Here is a 25811-nt window from a genome sequence, read left to right as displayed (position 1 = left end):
CTGTTTCCGTATCCGCTCTAAAAGTAGACCTTATCTTCACCTTAGAAAAATAAACATTTACTTAAATAGAAAATACACCATGCTTGTGGAAAAGTCAGAGATCTGATCAGAACAATATAATAAAGTAATTCATAATAGTAATTCATAGTGACATACATTTAAATATTGGATCGAAATTCTTTATTTTTATTTTGTCAAAATGAATACTTACACATTGTATTTACAAAATAAAATATCGTGTCATTATCATGAACACATTACCCCCGATTTAAAAGCCTTTAAAATGCATATTGATTAAATCCATGTTGAAGCCGCTATGCTTTGCTTTATTGTGAAAAAGTTCCAACAAGGAAGTGTGAAGGAAGTTGCCATAACGAGCCAAGCGCGCATTATTCTCTCTCTGGGGCGAGTAAAGAAACACAATGAACAATAACAACTGAACGTTGCGTTTTAACGGCGGATCTCCATCCTCTGAAGCGTCAAAACTCAACACAACAACGAGCTAATTCAGTGGTAACGGGTAAGTTAGCAAACAAAGGCTAAAATGCACTTAAGTACAAATGCATCATGCTTCTTGAATGTCACGCCTGCAGTCTCCGAGGCTACAGTTGAGTTCCAACAGGCTACAACATGACTATTATTAATTATTAGGCCTGTTCGTTTATGAATTGTTGCAAAGTATTTTAAGCCTAATAGCCTACCTAACGTTAGTGCAGTAGCCTACACACACACACCACACATCTTAATATTATTGTGAAAGATATCCACCAAATGTAATTATTAATTTATTATAATTTATTATTTTAGTCATTATTATAAATGTGCATACAATTTGCATAACACTTTTATTTATTTTTATTATTTTTTAACATCATTTCCTCTGCAAAGTACTAGTAGTACAAACTAGTAGTACAAAGTAGTAGTAAGGTTGAAATCTCTTTTTTTTGCAAGTAGAAATAATATCGAAGGGTAAACTGTGTAGTTGTTTGTTCCTTTATATTGTGCTCTTGACGTGCAGGGAAGCCATGGCTGGGCTCAGAGACACAATGGAGGACGACCTGGAAGACGGAGAGATCTCCTCCAACTCCGATTCAGAAATGGGGGCCAGTGGTGCAGACGCGGCCGCGCCCCCCCAGGGTGCAGATGCAGCGGGGGGTGCGTCGGGTGGTTTCAGCGGGCCGGCCTTCCAGAGCAGGGCCTCAGCGACGACGATTCCCCAGTTCTCTGCTACGAGCTACCGTGGCACCGCCAAGACGGCCGACTCCAGCGACAGCGACTCGGAGGACGACGAGGAAGCGGCCGTCTGGAGGCACAAACGTCAGAAAGTCTCCAACGCCCCTCCGCCGCCTCCTCAAACCTCCAGCCGCACAGCCTTCCCCAGCTCTCAGTCTGCAGCACCGGCCGGCGGGGGCGGCCGCAAGATCAACAACATTTGGGGCTCCGTGGTCCAGGAGCAATGCCAGGAGTCGGTGGCGGCAGAGCTGGGCATATTCGGCATGGAGGGGGGAGTCAGCATGGCCAGCAGAAACGTGGAGACTTACAACTACGTCTTGGCCCGCAAGATCATGGAGAAGGAGAGAGAGGAGGAGGAGAAGGAGGTGAACCAAGGGGAGGTGTCCATGCTGGACGCCCAGCTCGACAACTACATGAAGGGCAAGATGGCGGACGAAGACGCGGGCGGCGGCCACTCGAAGAGGAAGCGGCCGCCGGTGAAACAGAGGCTCGGCCCGCGGGCCGAGATGGACGTCAAGGGCCGCTACGAGATCACCGAGGACGACCCCGACCACAGCGTGATCGACGAGATCGCGTACCGGCTGCAGGAGCCCAAGAAGGACCTGATAGAGCGCGTGGTCCGGGTGATCGGCAAGAGGAAGGCCATCGAGCTGCTGGGAGAGACGGCCACGCTGGAGGAGAACGGTGGCGTGTACACGATGGACGGCAGCAGGCGGCGCACGCCTGGCGGCGTGTACCTGAACCTGCTGAAGAACACGCCCAGCATCACGGGCTCGCAGGTACTAGCCTGGGCACCATTCCATTTCGGGTTCATGAACCGGTCGGGAGCGGATGATATCGTTACGTCATGTTGTAGTATTGTTTTGTAGTCATCAATCTTCCGGAACTTCCTTTTCCCTCAAACCGATTTTTCTCAATAAAAGCTACAGGCTACGAGAGCTTTTATTGTTATTCTTCCGGTTTGAGGGAAAAGGAAGTTCCGTTTGATTGTTCCTGCCTGATGACTACAAAACAATACTACAACATGACGTAGCGATATCATCCTGATGACTACAAAACAATACAACATGACGTAGCGATATCATCCGCTCCAGACCGGGTTCACACGGCACTTTTGGAACCGAGACCAGGCTTTCCTCCGAGGTGGAAAGCCTGGTGAGGCGAGGTTACTCAGGTACAGGAAGCAGTGTTGTTTATGTCGACTGAAACTTAAGACGAAAAATGTTTTGTCGACTACCCTTTTTTTTCACTGACGAAAACTAAATGGAAACTAAATAAACACTAAGACTAAAACTAAGACTAAATGTATGGACAATTTCGTCAACAGATAAAAACTAGACTAAAATGCTAGGAAGGGACTAGTGGACAAGAGAACCCGTATAAGTCATTTTACACTTGGTTGCGTGCTGAAAATAGCAGATCTACAAGCACACAACGCGTCGCAGCTTGTAGATTGGCTATTTTCAGCAAGTGTAAAATCAGCCATTACGGCGGCATCAAGGCCCGCCAAAATACATTTTAGTCGACTAAATCAACTGTAGATTTAGTCGACTAAAATCTTATGACATTTAGTCGACTAAAACTAATGCTAAAACATTCCAGGTGACTAAAAAAGTGACAAACTATTCAAGAGACTAACGACTAAAAAAACTAAAATCAAAATTTGCTGCCCCCCAAAAACAACACTGTCTTGCAGGTCAGGAAGGTGTTCCAGGAGGAGACGTCGGAGAAGGTGAAGAGCAAAAAGGCGGCGCAGAAACGGCGGCGCCACGTCGTGGCCAAGAAGATGAAGCAGGCCATCAACACGCTGAACCTGCAGGTAGGGTGACCAGCAATGTTCCCTCTCATTTTTTTTCGGTCTGAGCAAACACTCAAACCTCCTGAGCAGACATCAGCAACTACTGAGCAATCGTACATCACCTTGACACCAACTATCCAAACGTTAGATAATGCGAAGTGAGCGCCCCTCACTTCACACAGGTGTGATTCTTTTCTTTTTTCCAAATGGATTTTGGTATACGAGTGAATCAATGAATGGTTACGCAAGTTACAACATTTTTATTTTATATCAAGGTGGCAGGCTAGCAACTTTAGGAATATTCAGTTAGTATAAATATCAGTGGTTCTCAAACTTTTCAGGCTGTGACCCCCCAAAGTAATCTTTGAACTGGGGACCCCCCACCCAGACAAGCAACAGAATGGTTCCACAGATAAATATTGTGAAAATAGACGATCTACAAACTCGTTGTGAACTTGTAGATCGGCTATTTTCACAATTGTTGCCTCTTTCTTTATTATTTAATTCGGCGGTGGCCGGACGGATTGCGGAGCGGTCTTGATACCGGAAGGTCGCCAGTTCGAATCAGCGGTCCGACACGTTAAAATTACCACCGCTGAAGTGCCCTTGAACAAGTCATTGAACCACCATGATGAAATGTTCTATGAGCAGGGCCTGGCTGGAAACAAGTTCTTGAGCTTAGCCCAGATACCCTGGGTAAATATAGTAATCATTTCATTTAATTTCAACATTGGTGACCAAATGTCCCTCTTTGCGTGGGACAGTCCCTCATTTCCAAGACTTTTCAGGCGTCCCACAAATTGAGACCCTGTCCCACACTGGCAGGTAATTGCATCAGTGTTCAAAATGCCCTAATAAAATAGCATAAAAATAAAGCATGATTTTAAAACAAAATGTGAGACACCAGAGGAGTTTATCAATGATAGCCAATGGTCGAATACCTGTATGACATCAAGGCATTTAATAGCAACTCAAGTAGTAAGTTGCTAACCCGGTACTCCAGTATGGCTTGTGTGGGACAAGTGGGATGGGGGGGACGGGGTCAAGCGAAGCGATACGTCTGTCCCTCAAATGAACAGTTTGGATCTGGTCACCCTACCTGCAGGAGCACGACGACGGGTCCCGGGAGACCTTCGCCAGCGACACCAACGAGGCGCTGGAGTCCTTGGAGGACGTGGAGGAGGAAGAGGATGACGTGGCGGAGGAGGCGGAGCCCACCGCCGTGGGCATCGAGGAGACGCCGGTCGTCTACAACGCCACGGACCTCGAGGTCTTCTGAAAGCAAAGATGGACGACCGTCACCTCCTCCTTTCTGAACTATACGGCAGACTGGCGATTAAAAATACTAATTTTAGACCTGAGGACGATTCTACAAAATGTCTTCTAAATCATGACGGTTTTCTTGAAAAGCATGTCATTCTCAAACATTTTTCCTTGACATTTTTCACATGTCAAGGAACCCCCAAAAAAAATTATATGTAATTGGCCGCCGACCCCCATCTGAAAATATGTTGTTCCAGGGAGGGACCCCACCTCCCAGAAGCAAAGATTTGAAGTTAAAAATGTTCGCTCTGAAAGAATATATATTCAAAGATTTGCATGATTTTCATGATTTTTCAAAAATAGCAGATCTACAAGCTTGTAGCGTGGCTCTGTGAGCTTGTAGATCTGCTATTTTTCAATAGCTAAAGCATAACATAGTGCTTAAAACACCAAAAGGGGTTCCCGTCCAGACTGTGATTAAATTGAAATGTAGAAAGCACCATAAATGACTTGTTTTCTGTGCGTGAGACAGCCACGCATGCGTTACTGTTCAACTCGACTTATGCTAAATGGAAACACATTGATACATATACACGTGTTAATCATTATCAATTTATCATGATTGCAAAATTAATTCTGATCAGCTTGAAAAACTAGAAATCTTCAAGCTCACAGTTGTGTTGTGAAGCTTTTAGATCTGCTATATTTGAACACATCGGCTTACGTACAGTAATTCAATATTATGATCAATTACAAAAAAAAGCCAAATTAATGGCTAATTATATCAGTCTGGCTCTATTTGTAAGTTATGTATCAATCTATGAGTGAGGTGTCGAAATTGTTTTGTTAACACATTAGGCCTGAGTTTATTAAAAAAAGAAAAACATTGCTTATGTTAGTCTTCACTAAAGATTTTTGTTCAAAATTGCTTTTCCCTATTCCTGTAATGTTAAAAGCTTTAAAGATGTACTTGGTTTGTTGTCCAGTAGTGTGAGTTATATAAATGGAAAATGGCGCTTAAAACACTGAAGTCTAGTGGCGTTAAGATTATGTTTTTTTTTTTTTCTTTAGATTTTGGAATGACACTGTAGTCCAGTTGTTTGATATTTCGCCACATTATTTTTGACATTTCCGAAAGGGCTATGCTAGGAAAGGTTCGATTTCAAATTTCCGGTGATGTTTATTGTCGGAAAGTTGAGATATATTGGGAGTCCATATGTTCCTGAAATGTAACTGAATGTTTTCCCTCAGATAAAGCATCAATTTCACAAACAAAGTTGGCTGTTTGTCGTCTCTGTGAAAAGCTGTCCGAATAATAATGTATTGTTTGAACTGCACCTTTTACAAACAAAAGTATTGGCAGGTATGAAGACACTGCGGTTACCATCCAGGCACTCTACCCCTGAGCCACCGCCACCCAGTGGCGCCCAGTGGCGGCGGTGGCTCAGGGGTAGAGTGCCTGGATGGTAACCGCAAGGTTGCCAGTTCGAACCCGGGCTCCCCCAGAGTTACTGTCGAAGTGTCCTTGAGCAAGACACTGAACCCCTAATTGCTCCCGATGTGCTAGTTGGTGCCTTGCATGGTTTCCGCTGCCATCGGTGTATGAATGTGTGTGTGAATGGGTGAATGTAATGCACAATCTCTGTAAAGCGCCTTGGATAAAGGCGCTATATAAATGCACCATTTACCATTTACCATTTTACCATTTACACTTTTACTCTTATGAACAAGCAGGCCCCATCTCAGTTCCGAGTGTGATGTGATGCCTCATGGAACTATGACTGGTGGCCTTCTGTTTGCATCGTTTCTTTCTTTATTGTCAGTGTACTGTGTAATCTCTGTTTGTTTGTTTGTATATGTCTTCTGTATCCTGATGACTGCTGTGCACAAAACAAAACAAATTTCCGAAAGGACAAATAAAGTATCTATCTTTAAATACCAGATGGATAAAACAAGTGATATATATAATTTGGAAATAGGAGTCTGTTTAATTCTGGACAGGGATATGACATATGATTCCTCAGTGGGCTAATACTGCTAGAATTGGTGAGATCATGTAAATTAATCTATAATACACAAACCTGGACCTGTAATGGTACTGGGTTGAAGTCAGATTTGGCAAATCATGAGAAAACAATTGCAGAAATGTAAAAAATAGGCCGTATAGAAGTCACCAGGTAGACCAGGCCCGAGATCGTATACGCCACAAGCTCATCAAACAGCCTACAGATGGCACTGTTTACATTGCATGAACTTTGCAAATGCACACAGCCTAAAGGTGGCGCTGTTTTACATTGCATGGATATCGCAGGTGCGGATGCAGTCAATCCACTGCCCTCGCCAGAAGAACCAGCTGGCTTGTTGTGTGACTTGTGATCTGATCGCGCCTTCCTTCCACCACCACTCTGACCCTCTGATGGAACAGAACCAAACTTTTATCACCTTCTGTTCTGGACAACATCTGACCAGGAGACGGGATTTAAAGCATCAATCAGCCGCACCGCCTCTTATGTGACGGTAGCGTATTAAGTCCGCGGCGGGGGAAATAGAAGTTTTTATTTTCATCAAATATAGTCACATGCAATTATTTTATTCTCATTATTATTATAACAAATACAAGTGTGGACATTAATTGCCCGGCATCTAATGTCACGACAGTCGGGCGAGCATCATGACTATAACCTGCGTAGTCTGAGCAGCCTGATGGGCGATCGGATCAGGAGGAAAGTGAACGACGGAGGGGAGCGGGGTCTCATCAGAGCTCCGTCCGAAGCCAGCAGCATCAGCAGCCGGGGGGATGCGGGCAGCAGCGCCGGTGGTGCCACCGCGGCGGCGGCCGCCCCGTCCTCCTCCACCACCACGTCCACCACGGGGGACCTGGAGCGAGCGGCCCGCCGGCAGTTCCAGCGGGACGACACGCCGGCGTTCGTGTACGTCCTGGCCGCGTTCTCCGCGCTGGGAGGCTTCCTGTTCGGCTACGACACCGGCGTGATCTCCGGCGCCATGCTGCTGCTCCGCAGGGAGATGAACCTCTCCGCGCTGTGGCAGGAGCTGCTGGTCTCCAGCACCGTGGCCGCCGCGGCGCTCAGCGCGCCGCTGGGCGGCGTGCTCAACGGACTGTTCGGCCGGAGGGCGTGCATCCTGCTGGCCAGCTTCTCCTTCGCCGCCGGCGGGGTCGTGATGAGCGCCGCGCCCAGCAGAGAGGTTCTGCTGGTGGGACGACTCGTGGTGGGAGTGGGACTCGGTAAGTGTGGACTGGACTCACTGGAGCCCCCAAAGCCCAAACGCGCGTAACGTGCGTCATTTTGGAGCAACTTCTTGAATAGCAGCATTGCATTCATGATGAATACAGTTTTATGACGAAACATGTTTTAGTCAATAGTTGTAATCAATTCAACAGATAATACATTTCAATCGACAGATAGTAGAAGTTTTATGCAGCGTTCACTGTTCAGTGGAAGGAAGTCTTCTTCTCAGGGGTTCTCAACGTTTTTGTCTGGGGACCCCCGGACCCCCTGCTTTGGCCATGTCTCGTGACCCCCCGCCCCACTGCCAATACAAACTGACTGCAAAAATATATATATATCATAAATGAATACTGAAACCAGATATAATCATTAAGGAACGTGTATGCATGTACTGTGTCTATGTAAACTCTTCATTTCCATTTTCCAGCCATTCAGTTGAAAAAAAATAATAATAATAATTTGGGGACCCCTCAAAATAATCTGACGACCCCCGAGGGGTCGCGACCCACGGGTTGAGAACCCCTGCTCTATATCACGTTTTTCCAGTGGTTGGCGCAGGTGATCGCTGATTGATTGATTGATTGATTGATTAACAGATTGGAGAATTACAGTACATTTCAAGCACAACTCAAGACAAAACTGTTAACTGTGGACTACACCATAAAGCATTACACCTGTTTACAATAGGGCCCTCCATGTTCAATTCATCATAACAATTAGACGTACAAATATACTCTATATAGCAAAACAAAAAAAATCATCATATAGTTAAAAAAGGAAAGAAACAAACATACATACATACAGTGAGGGGAAAAGGGGTGGGTGGGTGGGGGGGGGGGGGGGATTCATGTTTTACAGAGGCCAGTTTCGAATTGCAGCCGTCCGTAGGTGCCCTTTGAGAGCGGTTTTGAAGGAGTCAAGGGATTTGCATGTCTTAATGACTGTTGGTAGGGCGTTCCACATTTTGGTGGCATAGGAGCGAAAATAATTTAGTCCCTTGTTTGTGCCGAATCTGGGTTGTACATGGTTAGTTGCGCTCCCTCTAGTGTTATGGGGGTGGACTTCGTTGACATTAAGGAAGTATTTAGACAGGTACATGGGTATCTTGGTGAAGTATTTAGACAGGTACATGGGTATCTTGGTGAAGTATTTAGACAGGTACATGGGTATCTTGGTGAAGTATTTAGACAGGTACAGGGGTATCTTGGTGAAGTATTTAGACAGGTACATGGGTATCTTGGTGAAGTATTTAGACAGGTACATGGGTATCTTGGTGAAGTATTTAGACAGGTACATGGGTATCTTGGTGAAGTATTTAGACAGGTACATGGGTATCTTGGTGAAGTATTTAGACAGGTACATGGGTATCTTGGTGAAGTATTTAGACAGGTACATGGGTATCTTGGTGAAGTATTTAGACAGGTACATGGGTATCTTGGTGAAGTATTTAGACAGGTACATGGTATCTTGGTGAAGTATTTAGACAGGTACATGGTATCTTGGTGAAGTATTTAGACAGATACATGGGTATCTTGGTGAAGTATTTAGACAGGTACATGGGTGTCTTAGTGAAGTATTTAGACAGGTACATGGGTATCTTGGTGAAGTATTTAGACAGGTACATGGGTATCTTGGTGAAGTATTTAGACAGGTACATGGGTATCTTGGTGAAGTATTTAGACAGGTACATGGGTATCTTGGTGAAGTATTTAGACAGGTACATGGGTGTCTTAGTGAAGTATTTAGACAGGTACATGGGTATCTTGGTGAAGTATTTAGACAGGTACATGGGTATCTTGGTGAAGTATTTAGACAGGTACATGGGTATCTTGGTGAAGTATTTAGACAGGTACATGGGTATCTTGGTGAAGTATTTAGACAGGTACATGGGTATCTTGGTGGAGTATTTAGACAGGTACATGGGTATCTTGGTGAAGTATTTAGACAGGTACATGGGTATCTTGGTGAAGTATTTAGACAGGTACATGGGTATCTTGGTGGAGTATTTAGACAGGTACATGGGTATCTTGGTGAAGTATTTAGACAGGTACATGGGTATCTTGGTGAAGTATTTAGACAGGTACATGGTATCTTGGTGAAGTATTTAGACAGGTACATGGTATCTTGGTGAAGTATTTAGACAGGTACATGGGTATCTTGGTGAAGTATTTAGACAGGTACATGGGTATCTTGGTGAAGTATTTAGACAGGTACATGGGTATCTTGGTGAAGTATTTAGACAGGTACATGGGTATCTTGGTGCTGTATGGAATCTTGTGGACCGGCATTTGGTTCGGCCGGGTCATCTCCAGTACATTGTTTGTGGTTCTCCGCTCACACATGCATCAGAAAATGTTATTTTCCAATTTTTCATTGATGCCTTGCAGTGGAAGCAGTAGGCCCATGGCTGAGGGAAGTAGGGGTGCTGGGGGGGCTGTAGCACCCCCTCCCCCCAGGCAGGGGGGGAGGGGGTGCTTAAATCTGCTGTGATACAGCAGATTTAAATATGCTGTATCACAGTATTGGCACCTTATCCTGGTTAATTGCCTGTGTCAGTTCGTTCATATATAACTTGCGTGTGGAGAGGGAAAGTAAAGGCCACGTTTGCGTGTGAAAATGCGCGAAAATGCGCGTGCATGATGCGCGTGCACGCGCATTTTTGCGGCGCGTGCTGCGCGCGCACACCCCCAGGTACACGTTCAGCCCCTGCTAGTGTAAAGTACTTCCCGCGGGCCTGAGTAGGCCTTCATTTATAAGTATAGGCTACTGTACACTTTTAGGTATTTTTACTGGAGTAATTATACATTTCAGTATAGCCTACTTCAGTGGCGTATCCAGGAATTACGTTTTGGGCAGACAAGATGTGTTAAGATGTGTTAATTGCCGTCTCCCCGCGCACAATCGTAGCAGTACAGTATACCTGCCAGACAGTATAGGATACAAAGGCTGAAAGGCATGCATTTACATTCCAATGGGTGATTGAGGGTCGCGCTCTACCGCAACGGCCAATCAGCTGTCCATTAATTCTTCAGGTCTTGTTTTTGTCCTTTATTTTCTCATTGTATGGATTTTGGCCAGGCCAGAAATGGATTTGGACAGGCGGACGCCTGCCCTCGCCTTATTGTAGATACACCTCTGGCCTACTTTTACTTCACCACTTCTAAAATGGCAAATATTGTACTTTTAATACAATTATGTGAACACTTGAGTTACTAATTACTTTGTAGAATTTGATTATTAGGCCTATACAGTAACCAATTCACCATATTTCGGCCATTTGAAAATAGATCTACAAGCTCACAAGCTATGAGTATTGATAATTCTTCTTAAGTAAGAAATGTGAATAGCCTATACCTTTTCTGCACCACTGGTTCTGGTTTGGTTTGGTTTTCATTTTCTAATTGTGTGGAATACTGTGGCTTCCCAGATTGATCTGGGGAATTTTCATGGATATAAAAACCCTGATATTGGCATTCGAAATAATCCGATTTTGATTCAAATTGCCATCAGATCTTGATACGTTTTATACGATCACATAGTAGGCTATAAATGAATGACCCATCCCATCTTCAGCTTCCTCTTTTACTCTTCCTACGTGTATTTGTGAGGTTTCAGACAGCTCTCTATTAGATCCGTCTTTAAATATATTCATAGTGGCTGCTTATACATGAGTCACTTCCTACCTGCTGCATATGATATAAGGCTGTGAGGATTCACATTGCAGGCCGAATGGTTGAATTGGTGCTCAGTGCTTTACAAGGCAGAGAACAAACAATACAAGAGTTAAAAAAAATATATATATATATCAGTGATGTAAATTAGTGCTTTACAAGGCAGAGAACAAACAATAAAAGAGTTTAAAAATATATATTATATATATGAAATATCAGTAAAACAAACAGAAACAGAATAACGTTGAGGCAATAGCAAAGGGCATAAAACCAGCAGCAAATCAAGCAGTGCAAGGCAAGCACTTGAGGACCTATAAGAGGGTGGCCTGGGGACATAACTAGGCAGGCAGTCGTGGAGGTATAGGAAGGTGCAAAGACCGTTTAGAGCTTTATACAAAAGTAAAATAAAATCAACTTGGAGCCAGTGTAATGAGGCTAGAACTGGAGTAATATGCTCGCTCATCTTAGTTTTTGTTCAAACGCTGGCATGCTGTGTTTTGCACAAGTTGTAGCCTGCCTGTTGTTTTCTTTGGCAGGCCAGAGAGAGTAATCAAGTCTGGAGAAAACAATAGCATGGATCAACGTTTTTGCATCTTCTAACGACCTAACCGACTTCACCCTTTGTCAGCCTTCTGATTGGTCCCTGGCTGACCAACCAGCAGGCTCTTTCTGCCTTGTTCCGCCCTGGTTCCGCCTTGTTTATGTTGAATTTGGTAAAACATCTTTTTTTGGAAAACAAACATGATATGCCCTGCAGTCACCGTGCTGCACCTGTGATGTTCCTTTTTACTGACACCAAGTTTAAAATAAGAATTGAACGCACAGAATATCAATACGAAGCAACTGAAAAACCTGTTATTTCAATGGTAGTGGATGGAGAGAGAGGATTTTTGTCCGACCACGACATGGCAACCAATGGGTGCGAAGAGGGGCAGAACCACAGGCGGGACTTGACAAAGGGTGAATTCTCAGTTTGTTTCTCAGTTGAAAGAAGGCAGTCCTGGTAGCCTGATTAATGTGTGCATTGAAAATAGAAAATAAAATAATATAATAGTACATTTTTTATAGGGGACTCTAGAACTCTAGGCTATAGTTCAATATTTTCTTATTTCAAATTTCAATACATTTGATTTGTATTATTGCATTGTTTCTAACTATCACAAAAACAACAACTTTACAGTGTGTTTACTGTGACACACTTGTACAGCATGGTACAGTGGGTCACAGTATAATGACATATCCGGTAATGCAAGTGTGTTCCTCAACAGTGTGTGGTCTAACTGCAGAGAGCCACTCTCAGACTGTGGACTCTGAGGCTTGCTTGACAAGACTCAGGGAGCTCAACTCCCTTTGACTGTGTGTGTGTGTGGGGAGGGGGGGCTGAGCTGTCCGTGGTGCTGAAAGAGGGAACGAGAGATCATTACAGTGAATGGATGTGCAGAGGGACTGAGTTTGCCAGAGCCAGAGTACCTTTGACCAAGATAATGGACTCCCAGACAAGTTGTTTATTTCACTTCTGCAGTCGATACATTGCAATTAAACATCCCTTTGTATTTGCTTATTTTTACTTTACCACCCTTCAACAGGCTGTTATACTGTAATTATTGATTGTTAAATGGCACGGTTACGGCAATGCCAATTAGCTGTATAGGTTGATACTGCCTGACCTACTTGTTGTTAACTAGTTGTACGAACGTTTGTTTTCTATTGTTGTATTGTTTATTGGATCTTGTTTAGTCGATACACTTAATTGTTTTAGCTCATGCTCATTTGATTTAGCTATTTTGTCTCATCCGGTTAAGGAAATAGGTAGCTGATATATTGCACTTTTACCTTAGCGCTAGGTATACTCTTGGTTGCTTGTTTTTGCAGAAAATGCACTAAAGACTTCTGGTGATTAGTAGTTTTTGTTCCCTACCTATGTTGAATACACTTATTGTAAGTCGCTTTGGATAAAAGCGTCTGCTAAATGACTGTAATGTAATGTAATGTAATACTATGCACATGTCATGTTGTGTATCAGTGCGGGAATAGTGTTGGATAGGAAGGTGGAAGGTGGTGACAGCAAAAAGAAAAAGAAAGAATGAAATGGGAATATCAGTTGAAAGGGATGAGTACTGTATTGCAATAGATCTGTGTTTGTTGTCTTTGGTGTATTCTGTAAAGGTATGCATTATACCGATCGTTACTCAGTAGTAGTCCTTATAGCATCTTTGCTTCACTGCTCAGTGAATTACAATAGCACCAAATCTATCTACCTTATACACGGTAACTACATATATATAAATATATATATTTTTTATTTTCACGTTACATTTATGTTTAGTTAAATATCTTATTTGACCAGTCTGATGGACATTTTTGAAGTTTTGCGCACGCACGCACGCACGCACGCACGCACGCACGCACGCACGCACGCACGCACGCACGCACGCACGCACGCACGCACGCACGCACGCACACACAGAGGAATGCCTGCTGGTTGCTCCATGAACATTGAATCGTCTTCCCGGAGCCGCTACATCACCGTGCTGTCTCCAAGGGCCATGGTGCCGTGGCTGGTTTCCTGGGCAGACCGTCGCCATAGCAACAGGTAGCCATGCCGTCGTGGCGGCCGTCATGGCGATGGGGACAGGGGGAGGAGACAAAGGAAGCGGCAGAGGGTCTATTAATAGAGCTTATCAGGAGCCAGCTGGAGACAACACACACACACACACACGCACGCATGCACGCGAGCGCACGCACACGCACGCACGCACACATGCAGATTTTATGAACGCCATTTTTAAATTATTTCGGGCCATTTGTAACCCGTTGTTAACCCTTTAACTAGTGCTGAAAATATCAGATGTACAAGCTCACAGCGCATTGCAGCGCGATGCATTGTGAGCTTGTAGTACTGCGGTTTTTGGTGCACAACATTTGCTAAATCAGGCATTTAACCCCAACCCTATTAATCCCTAAACCTAACCTCTGTTAAAACCTAACACTGTGTGTGTGTGTGTGTGTGTGTGTGTGTGTGTGTGTGTGTGTGTGTGTGTGTGTGTGTGTGTGTGTGTGTGTGTGTGTGTGTGTGTGTGTGTGTGTGTGTGTGTGTGTGTGTGTGTGTGAAATGAAATGAAATCTATATTTACCCAGGGTATCTGGGCTAAGCTCAAGAACTTGTTTCCAGCCAGGCCCTGCTCATAGAACACATTTCATCGTAGTGGTTCAATGCCTTGTTCAAGGGCACTTCAGCGGTGGTAATTTTAACGTGTCGGACGGCTGATTCGAACTAGGAACCTTCCGGTATCAAGACCGCGCCGCTATCCGTTCGGCCGCCGCTGCCTGTGTGTGTACAGTATGCAAGTTACAGTTAGATAAGATAAGCTTCAGTATATCCAGAAGGAACATTGTCTTATGGACACACGGCACCTAATGAATCAAACATGTCAACATTCCACTACCAAACATTAAATACAGGATGGACTATAAAGACGTGTTCCTCGGAGCCGCCAGGACATGCAGGTTATCGTGTACCATGGATGGACTATAAAGACGTGTTCCTCGGAGCCGCCAGGACATGCAGGTTATCGTGTACCAGGATGGACTATAAAGACGTGTTCCTCGGAGCCGCCAGGACATGCAGGGTATCGTGTACCAGGATGGACTATAAAGACGTGTTCCTCGGAGCCGCCAGGACATGCAGGTTATCGTGTACAAGCAATGAGCCGCCAGGACATGCAGGTTATCGTGTACCAGGATGGACTATAAAGACGTGTTCCTCGGAGCCGCCAGGACATGCAGGTTATCGTGTACCAGGATGGACTATAAAGACGTGTTCCTCGGAGCCGCCAGGACATGCAGGTTACAGGATGGACTATAAAGACGTGTTCCTCGGAGCCTCCAGGACATGCAGGTTATCGTGTACCAGCAATGAGCCGCCAGGACATGCAGGTTATCGTGTACCAGCAATGAGCCGCCAGGACATGCAGGTTATCGTGTACCAGGACATGCAGGTTATCGTGTACCAGCAATGAGCCGCCAGGACATGCAGGTTATCGTGTACCAGGACATGCAGGTTATCGTGTACCAGGACATGCAGGTTATCGTGTACCAGGACATGCAGGTTATCGTGTACCAGGACATGCAGGTTATCGTGTACCAGGACATGCAGGTTATCGTGTACCAGGACATGCAGGTTATCGTGTACCAGGACATGCAGGTTATCGTGTACCAGGTTATCGTGTACCAGGACATGCAGGTTATCGTGTACCAGGACATGCAGGTTATCGTGTACCAGGTTATCGTGTACCAGGACATGCAGGTTATCGTGTACCAGGACATGCAGGTTATCGTGTACCAGGTTATCGTGTACCAGGACATGCAGGTTATCGTGTACCAGGACATGCAGGTTATCGTGTACCAGGTTATCGTGTACCAGGACATGCAGGTTATCGTGTACCAGGTTATCGTGTACCAGGACATGCAGGTTATCGTGTACCAGGATGGACTATAAAGACGTGTTCCTCGGAGCCGCCAGGACATGCAGGTTATCGTGTACCAGCAATGAGCCGCCAGGACATGCAGGTTATCGTGTACCAGGTTATCGTGTACCAGCAATGAGCCGCCAGGACATGCAGGTTATCGTGTACCAGGTTATCGTGTACCAGCAGCATAAAGACGTGTTCCTCGGAGCCGCCAGGACATGCAGGTTATCGTGTACCAGGTTATCGTGTACCAGGTTATCGTGTACCAGGTTATCGTGTACCAGGTTATCGTGTACCAGCAATGAAATGATGGATAACATTACAGTAGCTGTTAACCCTTTTAGACCTGAGGACGATTCTATACTAAAAATGGCTTCTAAATCCTAAAAGTTTCCTGAAAAACCTGTTTCTATGTCAGCGGTGCTCAACCTTTTTCACGTCAAGGACCCCCAGAATGATCTGTATTTGGCTGCGGACCCCCATCTGAAAGTATGTTGTTCCAGGGACCCCCATCTGAAAGTATGTTGTTCCAGGGACCTCCCAGAAGCAAAGATTTGAGTTAAAAACGTTCGCTCTGAAAGAATATATATTCAAAGATTTGCGCCACATTTTCACGATTTTTCAAAAATAGCAGATCTACGAGTTCGTAGCGCGGCACTCGGTGCCACGCTACGAGCTTGTAGATCTGCTATTTTTCAACAGCTAAAGCATAACATAATGCTTAAAACACCAAAAGGGGTTCCCGTTTTGAATGCGTTAACAAACACACCCAGCACAGACAGATATACAAACCGCTATAAAAAAGAAATTACGCAGAGCCTGTATAGAGCGTCGCAGTCCCGCCCCCTACCATGGACCAGGAAATGATTCTCCGTTCATTTTCCTCATAGACATTTCAGAAAGTATTTATTTAAAGACGTTTACGACCGCCGACAAAGCCAACTCGAGTCGTGACAAATCATGACAACAAACACAATTTTTGGGGCCGAAAAAATAATTAGAAAGAAGAAAAAAACGGCAGTTTACAACACTTTTTTTGTTTGTTTTTCTTCTTTGTAATTATTTGTTTGGTCCAAAATATTGTTTGTGTTGTCATGAGTTGTCACGACTCGAGTTGGCTTTGTCCGCGGCGTAAATGTCTTTAAATAAATACTTTTTGAAATGTCTATGGGAAAAATGCATTGGGATTCATTTCCTGGTCCTGGTCAAGGACTGTCTAAAGAGGATGAGACGCGAAGACCGTACGGGCGACGCCATGTTGCTTATGGTGCTCCATGGAAGGAAAGAAACATGCGCAATGGGCTATATGCAGCCAACACTTCCGCGTTCAGCTTCCTTGGTCTCAACTGCGCATGTTTCTTTCCTTCCATGGAGCACCATAAGCAACATGGCGTCTCCCATACGGTCTTCGCGTCTCGTCCTCTTTAGACAGTCCTTGGTCCTGGTCCATTCATTTCCTGGTCCATTTCCTGGTCCTCTCAGTCACATGGAAGGACAGACACTCCATGCAGGTTCACTCGTTCATTGGCTCCACACCAGACACTTGGTTAAACATTATAGATATACTCTTAAAAGTAGTGATGCACCGAATATTCGGCTGCAGAAAATATTCGGTAGAAAATGGCTAAAAATGCATTTTCGGCCTATTCGGTTTCGGCCCGAATAGGCAGAACATATATCACCGAATAGTGTATGCAATTAATGCATTCAAAAGAGCTGAATAAATGTTTTATGGACCATTTCTTTCTCCATAAATCAGGTAGCTTTAAGGTACGGCCATGACAGCAATGGTAGGAAAAAAGATATATGATATTAATATATATATCGGATATTCGGTATTCGGTTTTCGGCCAACTGTTTCATATATTTGGTATTCGGTTTCGGGCCAAAAACGTCCCTTTCGGTGCATCCCTACTTAAAAGTCAAAATAAAGTCAGCCCAGCCGTGCTGGGAACATTGCCTGCCACACTGATTTCAGTTCAGTTGGTCTTCTGTTGCACTTTCATCTCTCTGTGTGTATCTTCTTCAGTCTGTGTGGCCAAGGGCCGCGCCCAACACTATTGAATAGAGATGAACCTCGTTAGTCACAAACACCTGCCGTTCTGCTTCTCCGGGCCGACGGCGTGGAACAAACTCCCACTGTACCTTCGACAGGCAGCCTCTGTAGTTTAACAAACTCCCACTGTACCTTCGACAGGCAGCCTCTGTAGTTTAACAAACTCCCACTGTACCTTCGACAGGCAGCCTCTGTAGTTTAACAAACTCCCACTGTACCTTCGACAGGCAGCCTCTGTAGTTTAACAAACTCCCACTGTACCTTCGACAGGCAGCCTCTGTAGTTTAACAAACTCCCACTGTACCTTCGACAGGCAGCCTCTGTAGTTTAACAACCTCCCACTGTACCTTCCACAGGCAGCCTCTGTAGTTTAACAAACTCCCACTGTACCTTCGACAGGCAGCCTCTGTAGTTTAACAAACTCCCACTGTACCTTCGACAGGCAGCCTCTGTAGTTTAACAAACTCCCACTGTACCTTCGACAGGCAGCCTCTGTAGTTTAACAACCTCCCACTGTACCTTCGACAGGCAGCCTCTGTAGTTTAACAAACTCCCACTGTACCTTCGACAGGCAGCCTCTGTAGTTTAACAAACTCCCACTGTACCTTCGACAGGCAGCCTCTGTAGTTTAACAAACTCCCACTGTACCTTCGACAGGCAGCCTCTGTAGTTTAACAAACTCCCACTGTACCTTCGACAGGCAGCCTCTGCAGACATTTCTAAAGCACAGCTCAAGACCCACTTCTACACTCTTGCTTTAAATTGATCTTTTACATGTTTTGTTATTCATGTCCTCACTGAATTGCATTACTGCTACTATTTTTTTTATGTTTATGCCTTGCTTTTCTTTTCTTTCTCTCTCCATTGCTCTGTAAAGCACTTTGAGCTGCATTTCATGTCATGAAAGGTGCTATACAATTCAAGTTTTATTATTATTATTCAATAAACCCTGACACTGCTCCTATGAGCCACGCCCCTCATCTCCACTTACAGCAGAGCCCAAATCACACCCCACTACAACATAGGGCAATATGTTGTGAACTGGGTTGCGTAGCGCGACCAAGAGGCGATGAAAAAAAAAAGGATGGCGGTTCCTCTTTGGCCTAGTGGGAATGTGCGTGCAAAGTTTCATAGCATGTGTGGAAAATAAGTCATTGTGGCATCATGTTGTGCCAGGGAATGAGCTGGCGTCTGAACTCTGAAGGGGGCCCGTCTGAGGTCGTGGGGTGGAGTCTAGCACTCACCTCTTCAGACTCAACCTGGACCCCTTAGGGAGAGGTCACCATGACCGTTGGACTGTTTCGTGGCTCAGTTCTGAGGGTTTCATATTACCAAGGAGCTGGCGGACACGGGCGTGCTCCCGGCTCGGTGGACAGAGGGCAGTGACGGTCAAAGGCAGATAGTGGAGAGTGTTAAGGCAGTCTGTAGGACACATGCTCAGAAAGACAATACATATAATAATGAGGCAACACAAGAATTCAGAGTTTGGAAGTATGAGGATTTTACTCGAGTAAGGAGCCAAGACTTACAGTTGGGTGCCACCGATATTGTCCCTTATTATTTGACCCATTTAGGCCTGACCTCAAAATTAAAAAAAATCCTTCTAAATCCTCCAGTTTTCTGAAATAAATATTTTCACGATTTAAAAAAAATAGCAGACCTACAAGCTCGTAGCGCGCCACTCGGCGGCGCGCTATGAGCTTGTAGATCTGCTATTTTTCAATAGCTAAATTATAACATAATGTTTAAAACACCAAAAGGGGTTCCCGCCCAAAATGGGTTAACTGTCCTTTTGCGCAGATCACGCAAACCTCAGCAAAAAGAAAAGGACAATATCGATGGCCTCCAAATGTACATGACCTGTTCATGCAAATTGGAAACCCCAGTCTGACTCCCAGAGTAACATATGATCACAGCCTTTATAGCCTTCACTCCCACAACAGCCAGCCCCCAACATAGCCTCAAGACCTTGAGCCTATCAGTTCAACAAATGGGACAGTAAGACAGCACCACAGGGGTGTGACAGATGAGATCATCTCAGAGGAAATGGCTGGACCTCAACTTAGAGGAGATACTCTTTCATAAAGGGGTATTATTAAATGTTTACATCTACATTTCTACGACGAGAGAAAGGAGACGGTTGCAGCGTCAGTTGAGAGGGAGAGGAAAGAACCAGGCGAGAGAATAGAGTAGAGCAGTCGGTCTCAACCTTTTCAGGCTGTGACCCCCCCAAAATAATCATATTTGACCTGGGGATCCCCCCACCCTGATACGCACTTGGAATGTATAAGTTGCGACATTCAATTTAATTTGACTCGGTTCCACAGATAAATATTGTGAAAATAGCAGATGTACAAGCTCACAACACCTGGAATTGGCCATATTCAGACCGCAGCCATCTTGCCAGCAAGGTGATACCTAGGTGATACTTCCCATAGACAGCCCATCCATCCAAACAGAAAAGTCCTCTCTAATTATATTAAACAACGTCAAAATCACCAACATTGCAGCTGTAGGGAAAGCTTGAATTGTCCTCTTTCAATCTGTAAAGTGTTTGTTTAATAAAAATCTACCGTAGACATGTTATGAGCTACTTCCTGTCAATAAATTCCTTGCAGATGATTATTTTCTAAGTATCAGAGTATGGAAGCGCTCGTTATCAGTAAAGCAACCTCCTGCTGCCTCCTGCATTATGTGCACATTCTAAACAGGTGGTACACATGGGCTGTTGAGTGATAGTCAACGAGCACTTCCAAACTCCAGCAAATCATCTGCAAGGAATTTCTTGACAGGAAGTAGCTCCTACGGTGGATTTTTGAGTGGTGCAACCACTCCCTTACGGAGCTATGTGGCTGGGTGGCTGGCTGGCTGGGTGTCTGGGTGGCTGGGTGGGTCTGAGCACGAAAACAGCATGGTTGTTTTTCACCACCTGTGTGCAACCTAACACACACACAAACACACACGCACATATTAACTGAATGTATATATGATGATTTTGGGTGTGCCAGGACAGTACAGTACAGTACAGTACAGTAGAGGGTACAGTAGAGGGACCCCCACACTGGCCCGGCCCCCTGGGCGCGTTCCTGGGGGTCTGGATGTTCCGGGGACTCCCCGGGGACCCCCACACGGTAACTGTCATTTCTCTACCGCTTCGGAGGCGGTTGACTTGCCGGAACTGGGCCGCCACCCTGGGAGGAGGTAGATTTTTCATATAATTCAAAATGGTGGGTGATCTGAAGGTCAGAGGTCAAAAGTCAGAACATGAAAGTTTGGCATGAGGTAGTCTTCCATTTCCGTTCACGAAAATATATTTTTTTATTTCCTTTTCTGCTAAGCAACAAGCTATAGCCTTAGATGTTTTCTATTTATATTAGGATAAATATGACGAAACGGAAGTGGCGAGGAGGCTCCACTACAAAAGTTTTATCCCACGATTTTGTAACCCTGGTCGTTGGCTTCGCGTCCTCAGCATTTGGCATAGCCCTCTACCAAATTGCCAAGTTTCGACTGCACAGTTAAGCCAGAACTGCTATTTTTTGCAGAAGAAGAAGAAGGAGAAGAAAAAAACGAGAATACAATAAGGGACCAAAAGTCCCTTCGGGCTTGGTCCCTTAAAAATCATGTGGGGACCTCCCTGGGGGTCCGGACCCACAGTTTGAGAACCAGTGGAGTAGAGGATAGTTTTTTTAGGATTGATTTTAAAATTATTTTACTTGTTTATAAAGCTCTCAATGGTCTCGCACCTTCCTACCTACATGACTGCCTGCCTAAATATGTTCCAAACCACCCCCTCAGGTCTTCCACTGCTGGCCTGCTCGCTGTGCCTAAAAAAATGGCAACAAAAAAATACGGGGAAGCAGCTTTTTGCTTCTATGGGCTGACGGCGTGGAACAAACTCCCACTGTACCTTCGACAGGCAGCCTCTGTAGTTTAACAAACTCCCACTGTACCTTCGACAGGCAGCCTCTGTAGTTTAACAAACTCCCACTGTACCTTCGACAGGCAGCCTCTGTAGACATTTTTAAAACACAGCTCAAGACCCACTTCTACTTGCTCTTGCTTTTTCTTTTTTTTTTTAAACTCTTTTTATTGTTTTTTTTCACAGAAGCATTATTTAAATACTGGAGTTGAGAAATGATTGTGGCATTAACAGCTTCTCTTAATAAACCCCACAAGTATAATGTACAAGAATAATTACATTGAATTCTCACCCCAAAGAAAAAGGACAACAGAAAACAAAACAAACAAACCAGGATCAATAAAAGTTGAAAACTACACTCTTGCTTTTAATTGATCTTTTAAATGTTGTGTTATTCATGTCCTCCTCACTGTATTGCATTACTGCTATTATATTTAATGTTTTATGCCTTGCTTTTCTTTTCTTTCTTTCTCCATTGCTCTGTAAAGCACTTTGAGCTGCATTGTATGTCATGAAAGGTGCTATACAAATAAAGTGTTGTTATTATTATTATTAGAGAGAGAGGAGGGGCTGATCCATCCATCCATGGAGTGGTGACAGATAGAGGTCAGGTATTCTGTAGAATTAGGTGGGAGAGAGATGGAGGTTATAGAGCAGGGGTGGGCAACTTTGACGATGGAGAGGGCCATTATATTTCCACACTCACTCCAGAGGGGCCACATTGCATGCATGTCGTAGCAAAAATAGCCGATCTACAAGTTCAAAACGCGTCGCATCGCGACGCGTTTTGTACTTGTAGATCAGCTGTTTTTGCTATATTTGAATCCTGAATCCTGAAAAGTCATTTTAACTAAATACAAATATATTGGACATAAAAAAGACAATAACATTATTTGTAATACTACTCAGGCAAGCTACTAATTTAGACTGTAAGTAATTAAAGCGGGTCATGTTTGCATGTTTGGAATTGTAACAGCTGAAATCAATAACATACATCAGTATTCCGAAATGAATCTGAGGGCCACATTAAGTGAAGGTGGGGGCCACCATGTGGCCCGCGGGCCGCCAGTTGCCCATGTATACTGTGTAGAGGTAGGGGAGAGATGGAGGTCATAAGGTGCTTTGGAGAGAGAGCAGAGGCTCTAGAGAACATCACCAGGTCCAGTTGAGGTCAGAAGCAATCATCTGGGCCAGTCTAATGATCTAATGATCGTTCAAAGATTGCCTCAAGGAAAGTGAAGGTGTGGCTGATGGCCTGATGGCCATGCTTTTCCATGACTGTCTGTGTGCGGTCCGGCGGGTCGGGGGTTATCTGAGACTTTGAGGTTGTGAAACCAGACATATTAGGGACTTTAAGCAACGACGGTTTTCAGGACGGCTCCGCTATAGGTGGAAGTACGGCGGCTAATACGCAATCGCCGTAGCTGTCAAAATCGTTAAGCAAACGGCCGTCGGCTACGGGTAACCCATCCATTTTTGGTTCCCATGGTGACGCGTCTATGCAGCATGTGTCATATACAAACACGACATCGGTTCTGGTATTCCTCAGGGCTCGATTCTTGGTCCTCTGTTATTCTCCCTGTACATACTGCCGTTGGGAGAACTCATTACCAATCACGGAGTCAATTTTCATTTCTATGCTGATGATACCCAACTATATCTTTCTGTAGCTCCAGATGATCCCTGTGCCTTAGACCCGTTGTTGACCTGTCTGTCTAGCATCAACACATTATTTTTAAGAATTAAGATATTGCTTAATTCTTACATGCGCTGGACATGATCAGCAGTGGAGGTGCTGGAGCAATCTGTGTTATTCTAAAACCGTTAAACATGGTTAAATATGACATATGGTATTAGTGTTATTTCTTCATTCAGAGCATGCCAACACATTACACAGCATAAGAGAGGTGATGGAGCAATCGGTGTAATTGTATGACAGCTATAATTTCAATAAACATGGTTATGACATGGCGTTGTAGACACTACGTGTAAGTGTAGGTTCTGCCGTAGTAGAAAGGGCTGCGACGGAGAGCAGGTTTATGTATCGAGCACTGATCCATGTCCGGTTGCCGGAGCGGACTGCCGGAGCCGTCGTTGCTTAAAGATGGAGTGCCATGATTTTTTTACACCCTAAAACATGATCATCAGGTCTTATTGTTATATAAGGAGGAAGAATTTATTCCAAAAAGTGTACAGTATTTGTTAAAATCTCGTTTTTATGTGGGCACGCCCACCAGTTCATTAAGTATGCCTGGTTTGCCTGAACCCACCCACAGCTGTAGTTGTATGATAATGGGGGAGGGGTTAGGGGAGGGGCTGATAGTGTGATGTCACTATATTACTGTTTATTTCATTGGCCCGTTTGACTGTCAAGGGTTCAGCCTCCAGGAAGAAACCCTAAATACAAAGTTAATACACCATTGCACATAAAAACGACTCCAGGGTGTCTAATGAAGTACTGTCACCTCATAGACACATGAAAAACTGGAAAAATACAAAAATTGTGCCACTCCATCTTTAAAGTCCCTAATGAGGCTCTGTACTGCAGACCTGTGGAAGAGAAGCATCAAACATTCTGCCTGCACAGGAAGGTCAGGAACACGCCCCGCTGTTAGCTGCTTGTGTGCTTGATGTGCGTGCCGTGCCGTGCCGTGCCGTGCCGTGCCGTACCGTGCCGTGCCGTGCCGTGCGTACATGAAAAATACATCAGAAATACAGGGCATAGCAGTGGGCGTGGGTTTCTGGCACCACTGAAAAGTCTGCCTTTCATTTTTACCCATAGAGATTTACAAAAAAATATTTATATCAATTGTTTATTTTAAGCCTATAGAATCAAGCCATCCAGGATCCTGGTGAATCATGACCATAAAACCTTTGATTCTGTGAAGAGAATAATAATAATAATTATATCATATACTACATATAAAATGTGCTTTTTTTTTGCGTTTCTTTTTTCACAATATCAACCAGGATCCTGCATGGATTGATTCCAGCAGACTTGAAATAATTGATATAAATATTTTGCAAAAATGAATGGCAGATTTGTCAATGGTGCCAGAAAACCATGCCCACTGCTATGCCCTATATGCCCTATGATTTTCTTTTCATCATTTGTAAATGTTTAGCCCCAGCCGTGAGACCACTAGGTTTGATGGATGGCACCATAACAACTCTCTCTGCTACCCTCCCTGTGTAGGCATAGCGTCCATGACCGTTCCTGTGTACATCGCCGAGGCGTCCCCGCCACACCTGAGGGGAAAGCTGGTGACGGTCAACACTCTGTTCATCACCGGAGGACAACTCACCGCCAGCCTCATCGATGGAGCCTTCAGCTACTTGCAGCGTGACGGATGGAGGTCAGTCAGTCAGTCAGACAGACAGACAGTCAGACAGTCAGTCAGTCAGCCAGACAGACAGTCAGACAGACAGACAGACAGACAGACAGACAGACAGACAGACAGACAGACAGACAGTCAGTCAGTCAGTCAGTCAGTCAGACAGACAGACAGACAGACAGACAGACAGACAGACAGACAGACAGTCAGTCAGTCAGACAGACAGACAGACAGACAGACAGACAGACAGACAGACAGACAGACAGACAGACAGTCAGTCAGTCAGACAGACAGACAGACAGACAGACAGACAGACAGACAGACAGACAGACAGTCAGTCAGTCAGTCAGTCAGTCAGTCAGACAGACAGACAGACAGACAGACAGACAGACAGTCAGTCAGTCAGACAGACAGACAGACAGACAGACAGACAGACAGTCAGTCAGTCAGACAGACAGACAGACAGACAGACAGACAGACAGTCAGCCAGCCAGCCAGCCAGCCAGCCAGCCAGCCAGCCAGCCAGCCAGCCAGTCAGTCAGTCAGTCAGTCAGTCAGTCAGTCAGTCAGCCAGCCAGCCAGCCAGCCATTCAGTCAGTCAGTCAGTCAGCCAGCCAGCCGGCCAGCCGGTCAGTCGGCCGGCCAGCCGGCCAGCCGGCCAGTCGGTCAGTCGGCCAGCCGGCCAGCCGGCCAGTCAGTCAGTCAGTCAGTCAGTCAGTCAGTCAGTCAGTCAGTCAGTCAGCCAGCCAGCCAGCCAGCCAGCCAGCCAGTCAGTCAGTCAGCCAGCCAGCCAGCCAGCCGGTTTCCTTTGTCGTT

General features: G+C 45.0%; 2 protein-coding genes across 2 annotated transcripts in view; both read left to right on the top strand.

Annotated features, from left to right (window-relative positions):
* Positions 1-343: 343 nt before the first annotated feature.
* On the top strand, positions 344-5570 carry phax (phosphorylated adaptor for RNA export). The gene is made up of 4 exons (XM_079493758.1): positions 344-520; positions 1019-2012; positions 2930-3052; positions 4137-5570. The coding sequence occupies exons 2-4, from the start codon at positions 1026-1028 to the stop codon at positions 4308-4310; spliced, it is 1284 nt and encodes a 427-aa protein (XP_079349884.1). The 5' UTR covers positions 344-520; positions 1019-1025; the 3' UTR covers positions 4311-5570.
* A 1370-nt stretch (positions 5571-6940) lies between these two features.
* Positions 6941-25811, top strand: part of slc2a13a (solute carrier family 2 member 13a) — a gene marked incomplete at both ends in the record, with an annotated part of 48082 nt that continues 29211 nt past the window's right edge. Inside the window, 2 exons of the mRNA XM_079494791.1 lie at positions 6941-7538; positions 24857-25016. Of these exons, the coding sequence (XP_079350917.1) occupies positions 6941-7538; positions 24857-25016 (758 nt within the window). The remainder of the gene's footprint in view (positions 7539-24856; positions 25017-25811) is intronic.

This window comes from Electrona antarctica (genome assembly GCF_951216825.1).
Source record: "Electrona antarctica genome assembly, chromosome: 23".
Classification (NCBI taxonomy): Eukaryota; Metazoa; Chordata; class Actinopteri; order Myctophiformes; family Myctophidae; genus Electrona; species Electrona antarctica.
Note: the sequence above shows the minus strand (reverse complement) of the source record. Positions and strands in the feature narration are given on the sequence as shown.